The 16,620-nt window shown below is 39.7% G+C and overlaps 1 protein-coding gene across 7 annotated transcripts in view; it reads left to right on the top strand.

Moving 5' to 3' along the window:
• diaph2 (diaphanous-related formin 2) overlaps positions 1-16,620 on the top strand; it is a 372,649-nt gene that overhangs the window by 81,881 nt on the left and 274,148 nt on the right. For all 7 annotated transcript variants that reach the window (XM_041047578.1, XM_041047581.1, XM_041047580.1 and 4 more), the window contains one exon: positions 9,008-9,147. In XM_041047578.1, coding sequence (XP_040903512.1) covers positions 9,008-9,147 — 140 coding nt within the window. The remainder of the gene's footprint in view (positions 1-9,007; positions 9,148-16,620) is intronic.

Genomic DNA, 16,620 nt, shown 5'->3' with positions numbered 1-16,620 from the left:
TGTGAATGGCTCTCCCCCACTGTCAGCAGTTATGTTCCAGCATCTTCCCTCACTTACCCCTCAATTTCATTAATCAACACAAAGCAAAATTATTTCTTTGTTGTTGTTCTAAAATCACATTTTAATAATACACTGATGCTGCACAACTCTAATTTAGGTGTGTATATTCCCGCACTGGAATGCAAATGTGTGTCAACAGTTTCCACATCAGTGTGGCACAAAAATAGGTTTTTAACCCCTGTGGTTGATAACGTTGTTGCAAAACCCTTATCCACCATCAAAATTTAGAGGGAAATGACTGAGTAATATTTCTGCATTCAGCTGAATAGGCTGATCTTGCTTAAAATAATGTATTTTACACTGGCAGGGGTTTTGTCTAAATTGGCTGAGTACCCAAGGGAAATGTACGACAGCCACTTACATTATAGTAGAAATTAAGAAGGGAAATGTACAATATTGTATTACTGTACATACAGAAGCATGGAAGTATTTGGATGGTATCTCAGAGATGTGTGTGATTGGTTTCTGTAGCAGTAATTTATCTCTGTCAAAAACTCCTCTCTGTTCTACTCATTGTCTGATTCTCAGATCTAAATTTTTCTTAATGGAGCTCTTAGTTGTGTCCATGTTTTATTCATATATTCATTTACCATGTTTATTGTGGCTCCATCATCTCTCTCTCTCTCTCTCTCTCTCTCTCTCTCTCTCTCTCTCTCTCTCTCCTGTCCCCTATGTCCATTATTCTTTTTATTTAATTATCAGTAAACAGCCTCAAGTTTATAAGTAACAGGTTGACTTTGATTCTTTTTTTTCTTTCTCATTGGCAACAGAATTCAGTCTTTGCTTTTGGATGGTTTCCTGGATTGTTCAAGATCCTGTTTTATTGATATTATTTTCTTTTTGACACATAAGCATTTAAATTCCATCTTCCACTCTCTGCAGTTTAAAAAGTTTACAATGGCTCAGTAGCTTGGCTACGTTTGTATAGACTTTCAGTGAGTGCTTTTTAGAGTTTTAGTTTCACTTAGCCATCAAATAGACTCTGGTTTTGATTTTAACCTCGCTTTACTGGCTGTGACTGCTTTACCCTTAAGCTCGTGCGATGATAAGGATTCCAGCTCTCCTTGACTGAATTTTCTATCATTGTGGACTTCTCTCAGCCACTATTTGAAACACTGATGATGGCATATTGTAGGTCAACTCTCAGAGGGATTAAAGCCAAGGGAGTTTGCTGACAGTGCCTGTTGGTCTGCCTTCCCCTTGTCCACATCTGGGGCACAGCCAGGAGGACGGACATGTTGGGTGTGTTTTTTTCCAGAGCTTGAACTGTCTAGTGTGGGTCAGGCTGAAGTTAAAAGTGTGAAAGAGAAAGGAAGGAGGTGAGGTAAACACAATCACCTCTTGTTGTTAGCCTGGTAAAGGTCAAGGTGGAAGCATCGCAAACAGGATAACCTTGAACTGACTTCTACTTTGACTTTGGCAGGATTTAAGTGGTGAAAGGTTGCAGCAAAAGTGGCTTGGGGTAGAGAGAAATATTTTTTTTTCAGCGTTGTTGTTGTTACCGCAGCACTTGCCAAGCCATCACATTGAATGTTTTTGTCACTTGAAAATTGTCTTTTGCATCATGAAAAACATACAATTCATAAGGACATACTGATAAACATTTTCATTAGTAGCAGTCTCTGACAAAAATGTCTTTTTTTCAGAGGTCCACGTGTAGTTATTGCTGATGAGGCTGAAGGAATGCATTTCATTTCTTTGTTCATTATAGACACCGAATGCGTCAATGTCTAAAGTCATGTAAGGCATTTTATGTGAGCACAGAAGCATCCTTTATTCATAACTGCATGACGAGTAAATTCTAGACATAAAAGGGATCTTGTTCCTTTCTATTTTGTTTGAAAGTTTAAAACCCATTTACAAGAACATGACCTTTCTTTAATAAAAACATATTCCTGTATAAATTCTAGTTCTGAATAAATAAATCTCATATCTATTCAACCCCATGGCTGAGGTACCCCTGACCTTTTGGCGTATTTATGCATACACACCCACACACCCACAACAAACAAATATAGAAGCAGCATACCCCTGCTTGTAATTGAATTACTGTTACAAACTATTGTGGGCATTTTGTGTTGAAATAAAAAGGGAATGGGAATGTTTAATATCCTCAGGTTTTGTGGCTGCTATTGTCACTGGGTGCTCTTCCTCCAGACCTTGGGGATCAACACACACACACACACAAATACACAAATAACATTATGCCTTGTCCCCTGCCCAGTGCTTCTTACAAAGTGAACATTGCAGTACTATTTTCAAGCTGTTACCAGCCTAATACCCGATTGTTTCTTTTTTGTGTTTTCTTCTCAGTCTGCCTCTCTGTCTTGTCTGGACACAAGATGTAATGCCACTGCCATGATTATTGAGAGAATGTTGTAGGCCTAATTGTGTCTGTGTTATCAGCTAGTTGTAGTTGCCCAGACATGAGAGAAAAAAAGATGTCTTTAGATTTTGTTTTCTGACCACAACAGGCAGAAGATAGAGGAAGAAAATAAATAGAACAAGAAGAAAAAGCCCCCAGTGTGTACAGATATACACATATTTCTTCGTGGTTGTCACCCAGGGTTCAAAAACACCTCACTATGGAGTGAGTGAAATACAGCGACCGACAGATAGGAAAAAAAGACTGAAAAAAGGAAGAAGTAAAGAGACTGAATAGGAGGTGGAGGAGCAGTGAAAGGGCCGAAATGCTTGGCCACATGGTCTGGTGGGAAATCCCCCACTGAGCTGGGAGCCCTGCGCCCTGGTGGCTAGATGAAATGTCTTATCTGCCAGCAGCAGGACTCTGTCCTTTAAGTAGGGCTAGGGAAAACTCATTGTCCAGCCAACCAGCATCTCAACTGATCCGTGTTGCCGTTGACCTTTACCACTGCTGCAACAGACTCATGCCAAACTTTAGATTGTGTTAAATGTAAGATTGCTCATTTATATAACATCTCTCACACACATGTGACAGCGTTGTTCATAGGTCATATTTGTATCATACGAGAAAGGGTGAGACGTGATATTTGGATCTACGTGTCTGTAGACTTTGTTTTACCTATTCTTGTGTTATCTTTGCTCTCAACTAATCTACCAGCCCCTAATGAGCAGGAAATTAAGTTATAATGTGGCTACTATACAGCATGATATGCACTAATTGCTCAGATTGTATCTTTATTATTTTTACAAAGAGCTCCCGGGTAGGGTAGTAGTAGGGTGCTATAGTAATTTTCATTAATTACACACAAAGAAGGAGTAATTAGATTTCTCATTATTCCATAACTTTTTGTCTATGACTTTTTAGGGTGTGTGGTGGAGGCTATTATATGATGTGTTGAATGTTGCATTTACTTGGGTTTTCCCTCAAGATTTGCCCTCTAAGCCTTCTGTTCTGTCAAAAATATCACAATCACACCATCAGGTGTTGAGAATGTGTTCTTGCATATCCCTCTCCCCCACGTGCAGTTATTTTTGTAAGTCTAGCTTGCAAGATGTGGCTGTAAACTCTTTAAGATGTTTATAGTCATTTTGTCTTGAATGTCTTCTGTGCAAAATTCCTTTAATCAGAATTGTAAAACAAGCAGTGTTTAAATATCATCACTTTTTGTCCAAGCAGCAAGACAACTTCGTTACATTCAAACAATCAAATAAGTTGTTAGATGGTGTTGTAGGAGTCAGTCTTGGTTGTTACATTTTTGCCCCTCCTTAAAATAAATCTTAAAAATGACAGTAACATCAGTGCTCCAGTTTAAATACCATGCTTTGCTGCAAAGACTGTTTCATTCAAGTGAGTACAGTGGTGTCATGATTTTGCATTAAGAGGAAGCACAGTTATTCAGACACAAAGCTTTGGATCACTTTCATGCTTGCCATCTAAAGACACCATGGTATCATGCTAATCTCGTGCTGTGATGAATTGCAGATACATGATCACAGATGAGTTTTTCTTCTGTTGTTGCGTCGCGTGCTAACTGTAACTCCTCATCTCACAATGCTGTAAGAGATAAGAACATTGTTTAGAAGGTTGTGTAGTTGTGCATGTGTCTGAAAGAGAGAGCGAGGCAGCAAAGCCGAATGCAGACAGCTCCCTCCCGCCTCTAGCTTCCTGGCCAGACACGTTGTTGCCATGTGGTTTTCCAGTAAGCTGACAATGAGGCTGAATAATGTATCTATCAGTCTGTCTGAGTGTGCTGAGCACTGGGCACTGAGGAAGCTGCCAGCTTGTTATGGGCTCATTACAGGTGAAGATGACATGTGGCGGTACAGCCGCCTTGGCATTGTCTCCCTGCCCTGCCCTCGATAGAAGGCACAACACTCTGTCACTCCCCATGGCACAGAGAGAGGGAGACAGAGGTGATGGAGGAGGTGGGAATGAGCCTCAGTGCTCCCCTAACCCCCCAAAATGAAATTGACAGGCTCGCTGAAGTAATTGCTCCCAGCACTATTTTCTTTGGCAGGAAATACTGTTATCGACAAATAGGGGATTCAATAAGCGGCTGGAGATGAGGCTCTAGGCTGTGGTCAAAAGACTGTGTCCGTCCTCTACTGTGGAGGTTGCAGTGTCTCATGATGCTCTATCTCTCTGCCCTGCCCTTTCTCCCCCATATACTTTCTCTCTCTTTTTGTACCCTTCTTTTTCTATCTCCCCCTGCTTCATCACATACTAACCCACACAACATCTCTCTCTCTCCACCTCCCCTGCCCCCTTCCCTCCATCCTTGCCTGCCCCCTTTCTCTGGGGTCTGTTTTGACCATTTTTGTCTGTTGACCGTTTTTGTGAGCCTGAAGAGGAAAAAATCTATTACCCAGTAGCCAGCAGGTAATACCCCCTCCCTCTCCTCAGATTGTTTCTCTGCTGCCAGTGTGGTGCTGTAATGTTGATATTATCCCAAAGGATTCCATTGATTTGGGCTAGGGTCATGAAAAAGCAGTTTATGGTCAGTGTCTTTGGTTTCCAGAGGTCAGAGCATGCGGTGAAACCAGAGCTCTAGCTTTTCTGGACATAGTGGTATGCCTGCTGGGAACTACTGAGAGGTAAAGTAGATAAATACAAAGTGGGTGATGTGTTTCCCCCTCACCGCCCCCTGTGTATTACTGAGGAAGTAATGTTCTGAAATGTAGTCGCCTAATCAGCCATGTCCAAAAATGGAACCACAGTAGTGTGGGCAGCTTTTTTACTCTTGAAATTGTGAGTGCCTTCTCTCAGACATCACACAGTATCCTCTTGCTGTGGTTGGGTCAACGTTTATGATGTTTAGTTGTTGATTACTTTGCCAAAAGCACATATATTAACTGTTGAGTGTTAAAGTTGTATCAGTGGTGTTTTAGTGTATTTTGAAGTTGAATTCTTCCTCATGCTGGAAAGCTGTCCTTGACAAAACCATCGAGTGCTTTTGATTAAGCTCTAACACTGTCAAAGTCAAGCCTCCGCTAAATGGCAGGTGATTGGTCTTCAGACTTGCATGAAACCCACCACTGTGGCTTTAATACATCTCACCTGCCATTGTCGTTCAAGCTTTAAACAGCATAGTGCTGACATATTGCCTCTCCACTGTCTATCCAACCTCGCTGCTTTAGCATTTGTTTTTCATCTAAACCGATCCACTGCAGACAGCGGTGTGTTTTGAAAACCCTAGCCTTCTCTACAGCAAAACGTTTGTTGACGAGTTGTTGATTTGACTGCTGTGATGGTGGCATATTACACTGCCACCCCAACAATCCTCAGCCTGAGCATATAAATGCCAATTGTAGTTAATCTTTTTCCCCTCACCTTTTCAAGGACAAGGAACGCTCACATGGACTGTGTGTTCTTCTTGGATTCCTGGCGTGATTAGATCAGACACGCATGATGTACTCTTCTAATCAGCTGTTTAAATGGTTCTAGTCACAGACCTTTGGTAGGGCCCTGCCCAAGGAGTATCAGCCCTGCTGGATAATGATAACTGTAGCTTCAGCCTTCTTCTCAATAGGGAAGGATCCCCCTTGAGGATCTATAGGCCCATTATGCTGAAAGTGTTTTAAATTAATGAGCACTTTTATGCAGTACGCCAGTGGAGGACATGTGTGTAGCTGCCTAATGGTCCAGATACAGTTCAGGTAGAGTCTGGACTAGGGGTATTCAACACCTTTTGCAGAGCACCTCATACTGCTTTTATATTGACAATGGTATGACAACCAAAGTAAAGGTTAGGCTTCAATTATGTCTGAAATTTTGTTATAATAGCACACAAAATAAGCCTCTTTCAGTGACATTGGCAAGTCTGGTTCATAAATTGGAACACAGTTTATTTTGTAGCTCTGTGAGATAAGCACCATGTACTTACTTGGTTACTGTCCTCTGGCCAGATGTTAAAAAGGCACCCTAAAAATAGACCCAGCTAAATGCTGAGGTAAATAATAATTTCATCATGCCCAGATTGCCTAGTTATCATATCATGACATTAATTCAGAATGTTTTCATACATCTTTTTTTTGACATCTTCATGAGTAACCCTTGGAGGCATACATCGATTGCACATATCCTATCTGAGAGCCCTTTAAGTGAGACAGTGGAAGATTATGCTTTGGGCTGTGATTGAAAATGCTAATTTTTTGAACACTGTACATATCAAAGTTAATAAAGTAGAAAGACTGTGGCTTCGGAATTTAGAGCCTAAAGAAAGAAGGTGTGTGCTCTGGTAGATGGATGGAAACACACATATAGACACGGTCACAGTTCGTTGATTGTTAAAGGTAAAAATTCCTGAGTATTTTTTTTTTTAAGTGAGTGAAACACAAATGACAATGAGAACCGATTTCTAGAGTGTGTTTAAAAACAGTAAGCACTGCCACTCAGGGATTAAAAGCACATCTTTTTTTTAAGTACTTAAGCAGAAAAATGTAATTGGCATTGTTATACCTACTGTAAAGACAGTTTTACATCACTGTCATTGAACCTTGAAGTGACTCGTTTGCATAGTCCCCACATTTCATCTCAGGGTTTTGTTAAGTGTCTGGGGAATCTGTCTTTCTCCTTTTCTCCATCTAATTGAAGTTTCTCATGCTGTATGACTGGTTTTATCAATTTCATTATTTCTTATTTTTGAGTCTTTCTATTCATAGTCAATACCAAAAAAGCACGTAAAATAGCGTTAGGCAGAAATGTGCAATAAAGAGTCCTGTGGAAATCTAGATAGTAATGAGAAGGATTCTCACCTTTCCCTATGGCCTAATAACTACCTTCAGTCAGATAAAAGCTAAGCCAGTCACTCCTCCACATTCACCCAGTGGTGCTTGAGAAAAAGATGAATGGCATAAATGTTTGTATAGATCAAGCAGCGAAAGACAGAGAAAAGAGAGAAGCACAGAAAATGGATTTACTACGAATTCAATCGATAGTCTGGAAGACTAGACAATTATGTGAAAGTACACTCTCAGTTTTAACTTTGTTGAGATTTTAGAAGTGCTAGTGGAAAGCAGATGAAAAACGTCTAAAGCCATGGCAGAGAAAAATGGCTCATCTGTGTGTACACTCACTCCCTTCAAAAAAAAAAAAAAAAATGAATAAAGTAAAATCTTATTTGAAATGGCATTAGTAGAACCTTGTTTACAATTTTTGGGTGTTGGTTAGAAAATGTTCAACTTACAAAGAGAAACTATGAGCCTGGTTGTGGAGGAGTCACCCCTTCTACTTGGTTTTGGCAGAAGTCACCCCTGCAGTTTGAGATGTGATTTTATGTCAGCTTTTATCAAATAAATGCTTCTCGTCCTTAGTGAGCCAATCAAACTATGGACTCAGCTTACACCTAGAAATACAGAATTATTGGTAGCTTGCTGTTGTTATACTGTCTCTGCTATTGCCAACATAAAAACAGTTTCTTTCATGTTGACTGTGCATTGCAGGAGAGCAGCAGGCCTCTTTTCTCCAGATAAATGAGCTAGCTTATTACTTCCCAAACTGCCTATTAGCACAGCTCACTTTGTGGGGAACCAGCAGTCCAGGGATGAACACAGTGAAGATGATTTTGCCCAGCACTCTGGTTCAGGCATATGTTGTGCTGTTTCTGCAGCATGTTTCCTCATTTTATTTTGTATGGTGCCTTGACTCAACCCCCATCTGAAATGTGGCTCATTTTGACTACAGAACCTGAAAATTTCTAATTTAACACAAATTTGTTCTTGGAGCATGTATTGAGAGAAGAGATAAATTCGTAAATTAATCATTTTTACATGCAAATCCTTTTCATTTGTATTTATGTTGGTGGCTGGACTAAATGGACACATTGCACTAAGCTGTAGCTCAATATAGTGTATGATGTTGACTTCGCTGTGTGCTGGGAGAGTGATTGTGTAAATGTGTTTTCCTGTTGTGGTGTGTTTCTGTGTTGCTGCCAATAGGTAGTGTCATTGTGCAAGCATCAGTGTAACATGTCCCTTGCACCGTCTGTGGAGATTAGACACAAGAATCCATTTACTTCAAGCAGGAGCTGCGGTAGATATCATGTAGAGCCTAGTGTTTGGCTCGCTTTGAGTATGGTCCATCATTAGAGTTTTGGCTGATTGAGAAAAAGAGAAGTTTTGGCCTGGTTTTATCACTAGCACCTTTGTGAGAGTCCAAAAATTTAAGTCATTTGTACTGTTTACTGTTAATCAAACAACTGTTCCTACAGAACACAAGGTACTGACTAAGCAACATAAAATCCTTGTCATGGTATAGTTACATCTGTTCTCAATTGATTTAATGTGTTGGAATGTTGCTTATTTCTTTCTTATATCAGTGGAACAACTGCCATATTGCCGTGTAATGTTTGAACTATATAACCATTTATTTGTCAAATCATGCTTCAGTGTCTTTTATCACTGTTCACAAATTTATTTTGTTATTGATGATACTGTTTTATTTTTTCATCACATTACCATAGGTGTTGAGGTTATGGTGTATGATGGTAATCTAATAACTGTCCTGTTGATATTTTGCTTTCAGGGTGGACTAAGGAACAGCAAGCATGAGTGTACACTTTCATCCCAAGAATATGTCCATGAGCTGCGTTCTGGCATCACGGAAGAAAAACTACTCAATTGCCTGGAGTCCCTCAGAGTGTCTCTCACTAGTAATCCTGTCAGGTAACTCAAGCTTTTTTCACATACTGCAAGTTGTGCACTGTGCTTGGGAATTTATTGAGTGATATTTGCAAATACCACAGCTCAAAGAACTTTTGTGACAATCTCTTATTATTGGCACAATAACAGAAGGTTCAACAAAATCAAAAGAGGACTCACTTTTAAATTGCTTCATCTTTGCTGATAACTATAAAAACAGATATTATGAAGTCTCATGATGCTTAGCTTGCTGTGAAGGATCAACTGTTTGTATAGCTCTAGATTTTAGGCTCCCAAAGTAATTGAGATAAACACATTATGTTGCTCTTTCACTATGTTGATTGTTAGTTTACCTACAAAGTTTTCCTCTGGATGAAAGTATCCTTTGAAGAAATTACTACCACACGCAAGAGACCCACAGGTGGAAATATACTATATTGTACTATAATCTCACCAGGAAGTTAAATATAAAAATTCCTTGGCTATACAGTATATGTACCTGGAACATCTTTATGACAATTCATGCAGTTTACTTCTTTGTGTGTTTATTTACACCTCAAAGAGAGAAAATACAGCTTTAATATGGGTTTTTCCAGCAATATCCCTCTTAAAGTCATCCCCATTAATCAGAGCAAGGGAATGCCTGTTGGAAACCATCTATTTTCTAACTGATATATGTAAAAGAATCTCATTGGACCTGTTCCATGTGGATTGATCAGTGAGGTTAGACAAGCTTTTGGTTGCTGGGACTGAGTCTATTATTCCAGGCGACTTTGTCCATTAAGCTCTAATAGATAGAAAGTCTAGTTTTCCATATCAGAAAGCCAGCCATTCGGAGACCTTAACAAGCGCATGGCTCTGTGTCATGTGCACAACCTGCCTCCAATCTACCAAAATAAACATGGCCAGTGCCTGCCCTTTTTCTCTTTAATCTGTTATGAACCTATATAAAACATAATTTTAGATTTTTTTTCTTTTTTCTTTTTCTCATTTCTGTCCTGTTGAGCTTTGATTGGCACTTGAGCCTTTCATTTCAACGGCTCACTGATTTATCCAGCCTGGCCTCTACTTGTTACCCAAATTCTCTGCCTTCTCTCCTGTAAATGAGATCTTCAATTTTAATTTTGTCCCTCTAGTGCAACGGAACCCTTAGTGACAGCAGATCCTCTAAATTATTTACCAGCTCACTGTTGAGGAGATGTTTCTTAATGTGAATCAATGAACGGTGCATATTAAATGGTCATTGGATAAGTGGAATACTTTTTTATGTTGACCCTGGGTATAGAGAAAGGACCTGCCAGCATGGCCCCAGAGGAGCTTTTATTTAATCTGTGTGCTACTACCAGCATTCCCGCTACATCCCTGCATTAACCGGTTTGGAAGAAAGGAAATAGAATTGTGTTCTCATCCTAAAATCCTGCACATTCACTGCAACAACAGATGTTCAGTCACCCATTCATATATTCACTGAGCATTTTATTAAGAACACTTGAACATTTGCTTATTTATGCAATTATCCAATCAGGCAATCGTGTGTAGTACATAAAATCATGCAGATACAGGTCAGGAGTTCAAATAAATGTTTATATCAAAAGTCAGAACGGGTGAAAAAGTGTGATCTCAGTGACTTTGACTGTGGTATGATTGTTGGTGCCAGAAACAGAGTATATGTCGGCTGATTTGAGTATTTCTGAAACTGCTGATCTCCTGGGATTTTCACACACAGTTTACTCAGAATAGTTCAAAAAAACAAACAAACAAAAAAACATCCAGTGAGCAGCAGTTCTGCAGATGGAAATGTCTTGAGGTAAGATGAGAACGGCCAGACCGGTTTGAGCTGACAGAAAGGCTAAGGTAACTCAGATAACCACTCTTTACAACTGTGGTGAGCAGAAAAGCATCTCAGAATGCACAACACGTCAAACCTCGAGGGGGATGGGCTATAGCAGAAAAAGACCACATCAGATTCCACTCCTGTCAGCCAACAATAGAAATCTGAGGCTGCAGTGGACACAGGCTCACCAACACTGGACAGTTGAAGACAGGCAAAAGATGCAGCCAGGTCTGATAAATCTGAATTTCTGCTGAGGCTGCAGATGGTAGGGTCAGAATTTGGCATCAACGACATGAATCCATGGGCCCAACCTGCTTTGTGTCGACAGTCTGGGTTGGTGCTGGTGGTGTAATGGTGTGGAGCATGTTTTCTGGGCACACTCTGGGCGCTTGAATACCAACCAGTCATGATGATTGAATGTCACTGAACATGTCATTGAGTTCAGTGTACTTCAGTTGCCTCCACAGTGACCAGATCTAAATCCAGCAGAGGCTGTTTTGACAGTCATTGGAGGACTTTACCAGTGTGAGGATGGCGTTCCTAATGAAGTGCTCGGTCAGTGTATGTGCAAATTGATACAATGGCCATTTTAATTCATAGCAGTGCTCTTCTTGCAGATCAGACTTAGAAGATCTTTGAAGTACACAAAGATATATGTATACTAAAATGCATGTTTCACATATAGAATGTTATATAGTACAATGAATAGCTTAGTAGTTAAGTAATTATCCCTCGAGTGATGGCAGAGCTGTGGAGTCGGTCTCTCCAGTCTCCAGTAAGCTGTGGGGAGTCAAGTCAGCCTTTCCACTCAGAAAGGCCAACTTGTGCCAAGGGGATGTAAGTGAGGCCAGACTTGCCCTGTGGGTATTTTCAAATGGCTGAACCTTTGACCAGCATGTAAGGGACCATTGCTTTATGCAGGGGTTGCCTCCCACGGATGGCCAGGTCCATCCAGGAGGGAAAGCCACCTTCTGGTGTGTGTGCTGAGGATGACTACGCAAATGTTGACTAACACCAGTTCTTACACCCTTCATTATTTCTCTCCCAGGGAAGGGAACTGATTTTTTTTTTTTTGAAGAATGGATAAGGTTACTCCTAATTAATATGAATGCACTTAATTGTCATGGATCACAACACACAGGAAATCCACATTTGGTTTGCTATTCTTCTGACTCCACTATGTTAATGTAACCTTTGTACGGTATGTTATCTTATACTGAAAATAACCATGAAGTAGATGTCAGAGCAGTGCATTCATGCTTATTTTAATTCACACCGTAGAATAATGATCAGTTGGCTTGTTTTTAAATACTGCTATTTGGGGGGGATTTATTATTAATTGTATGTAAATAAATCAGTAAATTCCATGGTAAAAGCTGTCTAGTAATCAGTGTGTTTACATATTGAGATATACTAGTAATTTGTGCAGAATATGCTGCAGTTTATGTCAGTATGATAACTGTACCTCATCTATGGCATTAAACAATATTTTTTCTACAAGAGATAAGGCCAGGCAAATTTAGCCAAAGATTGTCTTACCTGTATTCAAATATGAAGGGCAGACTTTTAACATTGGGGCCAGTGTTTATCAACAATTTTGTCCTAAATTGCCAGAAATTCTTATTAATGCATATCTGCCTCTAAGATCCATCTGGATTTGGAGTAAAATAACTTGATGTTATAAATGTTTTCAATATCCTTGATCTAGGAGAGCGATCCTGTCTGTGCAAGAGGTTAAATAATTTTTTTTTTTTTTTTACAAATGTCTACTCAATTAGCTTCTCTTTGGACTTAAAGGACCAGTGTATGGGATTTATTGCCATCTAGTGGTGAAGTTTGAAATTGTAACCAACTGAATACCCCTCCCCTCATCCCTCATTACGTAAAAATGCTAAAGACCCTGTCTAGAGCTAGTGTTTGATTTGTCCATTATTGCCTACTGTAGAAAAATGCCAATGCAACAAGGCTAGATGCCTGAATTGGCAATTGTGACATGACCATTAAAAGCACTGTACTGTAGCAAGTGAGCCTATTTATGCTAAATTAATAGCTTACATAATTATCAATCTTGAGCTATCTAACAATTGGATACAGAGGGTCTTCCAACATGTAGTCCAGTCTCTCTGTCTATTGGTACCTCTATGTGTATCATGCATTGATAACTCAAGAGATATTAGTATCATTTAGATATATGACATAACCCAGCCGTGGCCCTTAATACAAGGTTAGTAATTTTACATCCATTCGCGGTAGTTATATAAAAGACTTAATTTTGTGATCTGTGTTTAAACACAAGAGAACCTTTTAGACATTTATTGGTGACTTAAATCAAAAGCAGTGTGTTGCTTCATTAAACATTAAACTTAATTCTGTACACTGAAATGAAAGTCTCACCATCAAAGTGTTGTTGGTCTTCACAGTGCTTACCATTGCTTTTTGTTTTTCCTGTGATGTTTGGGCAGCCTGCTAATTTGCTCCCAGAGGCCTGTGTTTGTCTAATAGTTTAATTGGCTAGGCTGTGCACCTGTTTGGCAGCACAGGTGGCCACAGGGCCATTGTGCTGAGGGCCTTATCTCCCAGGCAGTCCCACACAGGTGTGTGGCAGGCAGCCTTTGCAGATCTGCCCACAGATGGTATTGCCTGGAGCGTCCGCTGCATATTCTGTTTCCACTCTCTTCTCCTCATCTGCCATGTTTTCCACTTCTCTTTCTGTCAAAATTTCCCCAGCCAATTATTTATCCTCTACTTCATTCTCCCCCTTTTAATTTTGTCATTTGGATACACGCTTCTTAATTTAGAAGTGTCAGATTGACTAGCCACTTTTCATTAATTTCTTAATCCACTGACATGAAGTGAGATGCCAACTTACAAAAAATTACAACCCTCTTATTTTCTCATTTAGTGGCAGAGAAATCCTTGGGTGTTTCAATCTGGCTTTCTTTTTCACTAGCATTTCACAGCTTCTTTACTCTCTGTATTGCACATTGGAAAACTGTGATAAGATCCATGAAAAATATATCAAGGAATTTAATATCGCAATAGGAAAAACATATTGCTGTTTTCTGTTTACAGTTGCTAAAGCAAAAACTCATCTATTTTGTATCATGCATGCTTAAACTTTGGTTTTGCATGAGCAGGCCTACCCTACTTTCACACTTTATTTGGTAATTTCAGTTTGACGCAGCTGAGAAGGAGTAGGGTTAAAGCTCACTTCCTGTGATCAAACTCAACTGGTGCTCCATCAAAAGACTTTCCAATATAAAAATAGGAGAGTGGTTTTAGTGGTTTTGAGCAGCAGAGCACACATCCATAGCCTCAACCTCTGAGTTCCCTATGTTTAGCCCTCAGCGTTACACTATGACTCTGTCAAATCCCGACAGTGACTTCCATATTAGATCTGCTACCTCTCAGATCCCTAAGACATATTTAAGCAAAATTGAACTGGGCTCCTAACTTTTCATTATGTGAAATCTTCACGGTAGAAGCCAGACATTTTCTCAGGGGCAATTTCTTGTGGGGTCTTCTTGTGGAGGCGGGAGACATTTGCTGACACCAGAGTTTGTCTCTGTCTCTGGATGCTCAAGGTGTGGGTTATTGTGATGATCTTGCTGCGTTGCCACACAGGGTGTCTCTGAGTCTGAATCAGTCTCACCAGCTTTTCATAGCTGAATGCTTGTAGCTCAGCACCAGGGGTTGCATGGAACACAAGTCATGGGCTTTTTACGAGCTTTGGAGTTACTATGCCTGTTAACATAAAGCTGCTCGTCCTCTTGACTGTCTGTCCTAATACCCAGTGTGATAAAACATTGAACAACCCACTGAGAAACGCAGACATTTCTGCTGAGTACAGTGGTGGTTCTCCCCACGTAATGATTGAGCAAAGATCTTCAAAAACTCAGATCCCCTCATTTCATTATATGTGTGTACTTTTCATTATAACAGCCAACTCTTAATTCTTATATGACCAGAAAAATTATCTTTAGACAGTCTTAACTAAATTGTAATCAGACTGTTTGATTTAAAGTCAAATGCTCATGAGACGGTGGTAAGGTATTGCAGTACTTGATTGCCACTAGATTTTGTGTGTATGGTGCATACTCATAAAATTAAAACCAAGACAATTAAAAGGTGTTAAAAAAGCCACTCTCTTGGCGCAAATGTTTTTATGAGTAGCACTAACTTGTACTCTTATATCCTCGAGTCCTTCCTCCCTTGGCTTCTTCTGTCTGCTGTGTGCACAACAACCAATTAACACCAGCACAAAAGAGCATATCCATCTGTCCATCTGCTATTGTGACTGCTCAAACAAATTTTAGGATCTAAACGTCTCACAGGCTGTATGTGCCCCCTAGACAGCTCAGGCCAGAAACCTTATCTGGCACAGACACAAAGTGTGAATCTCATTGCAACTGCAGTGTGTTAACACTGCACTGATGAATGATACTTGTGTGAGGATTTAGGTACAGTAGACATCAATGAGCCTGCTCTGTCTGACATAGATTCTTCACAAAGATGAACTAGTGTTTCAACTCTGTCATTTTTGATGTGGAAATAGCTCCCTATCTCAGTGAATCATCCATAATTGATCCCCTATATTCACTTTGTTACCCTGGGTAGTGATTTTGTAAGCTAAATCAGACTCCATGTCAGTTTGAAATTTTTAAACACAGCATTAAAAAGCCTGATGCCCTAAGTAGAGTTCAAGCGACAGGCTTCCCCAGGACACATGACAGTGATGCCTTTGCATGATTTAGATCAAGCACCATTTCTTACCATCTCATCACTTTTTAGAGTCATGGAAAAAATAGCAATTTAATTTCCTACCATGATGATCAAGTATGTAACATACTGCAGGAATGGATGAGGAAGAGAGGGGGAGAAACATGAAGTGAAGTGGGGGAGGAAACCCTCCGGTGGGGTAATGTTCTTTGCACTATGCTGGGGGACTCTACTCTCTAGACTCCCAGTGTTATTACAAACCACTCTCAACCACCCTCCAGGCCTCAGACAAGTTTCCTCTGTCACTTCTCAAGGAGAAATTATACAGTATAGATTGGGAAATTTCATAATTATTTAGTAGAGGTCTGTTGTCAAAGGCAAAAGTAACAAATAATTCGCTCATTAGTGAGTCCAATTTTATTTTTGTCTTTTGGTTTTCAAGATGGTACACTCAGTCTTGTTTTATAGCGTTCAGAGAGTTTTATTTGACACTATTTGGCATGAATCTTATGACACTGTCTTCAACAGACGTGATGAGCAGTCAGAAATGAGAGTTTTTACCCTTGTGACTGACTTCAGAGTTGACGTTTGCCCTTCTTCCTTGGAGGCAGTGAAAACGATTTTGGAGACATAAATGTCCTCTGTCTGGATATATTTTAAGAGTGATGCCTATTTGATTTTATGACACCATCTGTTAACCTCCAAGATAACCATATCTGTTATGGTCCCAGAGTGATACATACATAATTCAGACATATCTGATTTGTATTCCTTATTGATTTAGTTGGCAGTGATCTTGCACAGGTATAGGAAATAACTGGCATGTTGCTGTCACATATTGTCCTTATATTATTATATTTATTATTATTATAATTATTATTATCTTATTCTCCATTCTGTTCCTAAATTTTGGCCATGGTTTATATTCTGGAAAATATAATACC

The sequence above is a fragment of the Toxotes jaculatrix genome, chromosome 10 (genome assembly GCF_017976425.1).
Source record: "Toxotes jaculatrix isolate fToxJac2 chromosome 10, fToxJac2.pri, whole genome shotgun sequence".
In the NCBI taxonomy this organism is placed as follows: Eukaryota; Metazoa; Chordata; class Actinopteri; family Toxotidae; genus Toxotes; species Toxotes jaculatrix.
Note: the sequence above shows the minus strand (reverse complement) of the source record. Positions and strands in the feature narration are given on the sequence as shown.